General features: G+C 57.2%; 1 protein-coding gene across 1 annotated transcript in view; it reads left to right on the top strand.

Moving 5' to 3' along the window:
• Positions 1–3,115, top strand: part of P3H1 (prolyl 3-hydroxylase 1) — a 19,003-nt gene extending 15,888 nt beyond the window's left edge. Inside the window, 3 exon segments of the mRNA XM_019512028.1 lie at positions 1,390–1,465; positions 2,036–2,176; positions 2,392–3,115. Coding sequence (XP_019367573.1) covers positions 1,390–1,465; positions 2,036–2,176; positions 2,392–2,535 — 361 coding nt within the window. The 3' untranslated portion in view covers positions 2,536–3,115.
• Positions 3,116–3,671: the final 556 nt, after the last annotated feature.

Here is a 3,671-nt window from a genome sequence, read left to right as displayed (position 1 = left end):
CTACAGGCCCGAGCAGAGTAGGTATACTCCTCTTTGGAGATGTACACCTGGTGGAAGGGGGGTGCTGCCGCCTTTTTGGCAATTGGGCATTACCGGACACCTTTGGTGAGCCAGGGGGGCTTTCAGGCACTCCTGCCCCCCTTGCTTCTTGTTGGGATGGTCACCCCTTGGGCCTTGAGTATCGTCTCCTTAAGGAACGACCACTCATCTTGGGCACTGAGCTCCCCTGCCCTCGGAACCCCAGCGCCTCTCCCACTAATCTCAACTCGTTGAAGTTGGCCCTCTTAAAGTCTAGGGCTACCGCCTTGCTGCAGGCCCTTGACGCCCTGCGCTGGATGGTGAATTCCAGTGAGTAATGATCTGGGTCATCTGGGTAGAGTTTCCTGGCTAGAGGGTTTTGCCCCGCTGCTCCAAGTCAGACCAGTGCCATATATGGGGTCAGGAAGGAATTTTACCCTCTGGTCAGACTGGGAGGGGTTGCCTTCCTCTAGCAGGGGGCACAGTCTCTGCCTGGGATCTCTTGAGCGTATATTAACCTTGTAGAAGCAGGATGTTGGCTGCTGCGGTCCCCCTGCTTTCCCTGTGGCAGGTTCAGGTGTGATGTCTGATGTTGTCAGGGTTGACAGTTTTGTGAAGAGTTCAGATGATGGCTTGTCAGGGCTGGTGCTGTCTTGGGCTGTGGTTGGGCCAGATGTGACTTCTGCAGGTCCCTCTAGGATGCTGTGACTTGTTCTGTAGACTCAGTCATTCCTGGGAGGCTTCATGTCCCAAAACTCCCTTCCCTTAAAGAGCCAAGCCCAGGAACAGCCTGGTTGGTGCCTGCCCTTTTCAGTGCAAGTGCTCCGTTTGGTCATGTCTACATTGCTGCAGCACTCCTGGAGCACTGCTGAGAAGCAAGCCCTGCCTGCTTGGCCTGGTCTGCGTAAGCTAGTCCCAGACACAAGGGCTGGAGCCACTCTCAGGCCTGCTGGAGATGGGCCGTGCGAGCAGTGGCAGGAGACATCCTCGCTGCCTCCGTTCCTGGCATGCTTTGGACAAGAGTGGGTGGGTGGGTCATGCTTCTCGACAGTGCTCCTCAGCACGGTGGAAAAGGCACAGACGTGTCCTTGCTGGCAGGGCCCTTGCGGAAGAGCAAGGTTCCAGTGTGGCCATGCTGCTCTAGGGTCCTGTCCCGCCCTGTGAGGAAGAGCAGGCATTTGGCATCTCTCAGCAGAGCTGCTGTGCAGCTTCAGGATGGGGTTGCCTGACTTCTTGAGGAAGGGGCTTAGGAGGGGCAGAGGAATCAGCAGGCATCTCCTCTATCTGGCTTGGAAGAAGGAAGGGCTCTGATGAGACCTGTGAGCAGGGGGCTAGGAAATGACGCTCTTTCTGCTTCGTGTCTGGCTCTAGCGCCATCCTCTATCTCAACGGGGACTTCGAAGGAGGAGCGTTTTACTTCACCGAAATGGATGCCAAGACTGAGACGGTCAGTGGCCTCGGCATGTGCCCTTTGGGTGATTGTGGCAGGGGCACGACTGGGGCTGGGTGCCCGGCCACGTTACACCTCTGGGGTCTGGATTAGACACCCCTGGAGGCATGGACAAACTGCTCCTCTCGCTTGCCCCTGTCAGCTCTGCCTGGCTAAACAGCTTAGTCCGAGAGACTGCGGCGGGAGCAACCCTGAGCTGGCGAGGCTGGAACTGCACGGCTGTCAGGATGCAGAAAGGGCCGGGCTGGATGCCGCACTCAGCTGCATCTCTCCCAGTCCTGAGCGTGGAGCATCTGCACAGCGTTCCCTCTAGTGCAGCAGCAGGGAAATGGGGCCTGGCTGTGCCGTGCTGTGGGCTGAGCAGGGTTCCCTGTGTGGCAGAGGGGGCTGCACTCCAGTGCTGGGCAGGGAGCAGTCCTGAAGAGAAGGTGGCCTGGCATTTGTGACAGCACCCCAGACCCAGCTCTGATGGTTCAGCCTCGCCAACTTCCACACGGGGCTCAGGAACATGGGGAGTGTCCACAGGGCAGTGCCGGGGGTAGCTCCTAACCAGTCTCCCCACTGCAGGCAGAGGTGCAGCCACAGTGTGGGCGTGCGGTTGGCTTCTCCTCGGGCTCAGAAAACCCTCACGGGGTGAAGGCTGTGACCAAGGGCCAGCGCTGTGCCATAGCACTCTGGTTCACCCTGGACCCCCGGCACAGTGAACGGGTAAGTGGTCCCAGGCTCCTGCTTTGTCTCCTCTTTCCCAAGGGCTCTAGAGAGCTCTGGGGCACAGAGATGACTGGGCGAGGTCTCCGGCAGTTCACCTCTCCCTCTGAAGCTGGTTTGTAGGTTCTGGTATGCACCCCCTCAGTGCCATAACAGCAATGCGGGGGGCACATCCCAGCTCCTGCAGCATGCAGTAGCCCTGCTCTTACCCACAGGAGCGTGTGCAAGCAGATGACCTGGTGAAGATGCTTTTCAGTGCAGAGGAGGTGGACCTGCCTCCGGAGAAGGTGCCAGAAATGGAGCCGGCAACCACAACAGATGCTCCCAGCCAGAGTGTGGAAGGAAAGGATGAGCTATGATGCCTGCTGAGGCTCTGCCCTGCTGGGAAGAATGGCACTAGCTAAAGCATTTCAGGGCTCCACCTGCCTTGACTGCAGCTCACAGATGCGAGGCACTTGTCCTGAGCCTCAGATAACTGACTAGCTCCTTTAAAGCCTCTCAGCAGGAGCAGCAGTATCTGTGGGCTGCTTTGATGCCTGGAGTCTGAGCACAGCCGGGGATGAAAAGGAACCTGCTGGTTTTGCACAGAGCCAGACACCCCTGCCCAGTGCCCACCACACCTGGATCCTTTGTCACAACCAGGCTCCCGATCTCCCATTGCAAGGACACGAATCCTTGGCTACTGAGGCTAGCCCGTGGTGGGTCGCGTCACAGACAAGGCTGCACCTGCAGTGGGGACTCTCTGCCCCTGGGTGACAAAAGTCCAGGATGCTGAGGTCAAACACTTTGAGACTTGGTACTTTGGTGTGGGAAAGAGCTGGAGCTGCAGCCAGTGCCCCTCACAGCCCACAGAGGACCTCTGAATCCAACCCATTGTGTGCCACAAGTATTTAAGTGCCTTCTGCAGGTGATTAGGGAATAAAGGTTTCTTTTCTAATATGTTCATTGTTTCTTTGTCAGCTGTGTCTGGAGCTCCTGTCTGCTGCTTACATGGGCGGGATTCCAGGCCCCCTTGGCTCCCTGCGCTTGGGTTGCAGCAGGGAGTGGGACAGTCTTGGATCAGGGTTGGGGTATAGGTAGGTGTCCTGCATTTCCCCTGTCTCCCAAAGACCTTTCCACCTGCCATTCTGCTCCCTCCACCTGGTCTCCTGCTTATGGTTTTTGGTTTCTTTATGGAGATGATGCTGCTGTCCTTGTCCTGGTTTAGACTCCCTTCTACCTTCTGGCTTTCTTCTTCTCTAGCCTGTGACTAAGCCACCCCTCTCCGTACTCCCCATCTGTCCCCCTTCTTGCACATCCCACAACCTCATCCTCAGATCTCTGCACCTTGCCAGTACTCCCTGTTGCTCAAGGTCACCCCGTTGACCAGTACTCACTCATCCTTGCCCCTCTGCTGCTTCTCCATGCATCTACTTGAGAGGAACTGGCAGGCACTGTGGTCTCTGCTGCTCTCATGTTCCTTGCATGGCACAAATAGAAGGGTTCACAATTGTGG

This window comes from Gavialis gangeticus, unplaced genomic scaffold (assembly GCF_001723915.1).
Source record: "Gavialis gangeticus isolate Ggan-Ray unplaced genomic scaffold, GavGan_comp1, whole genome shotgun sequence".
Taxonomy (NCBI): Eukaryota; Metazoa; Chordata; order Crocodylia; family Gavialidae; genus Gavialis; species Gavialis gangeticus.
The sequence above is the reverse complement of the archived record's forward strand: the minus strand, read 5'-3'. Positions and strand labels throughout refer to the sequence as shown.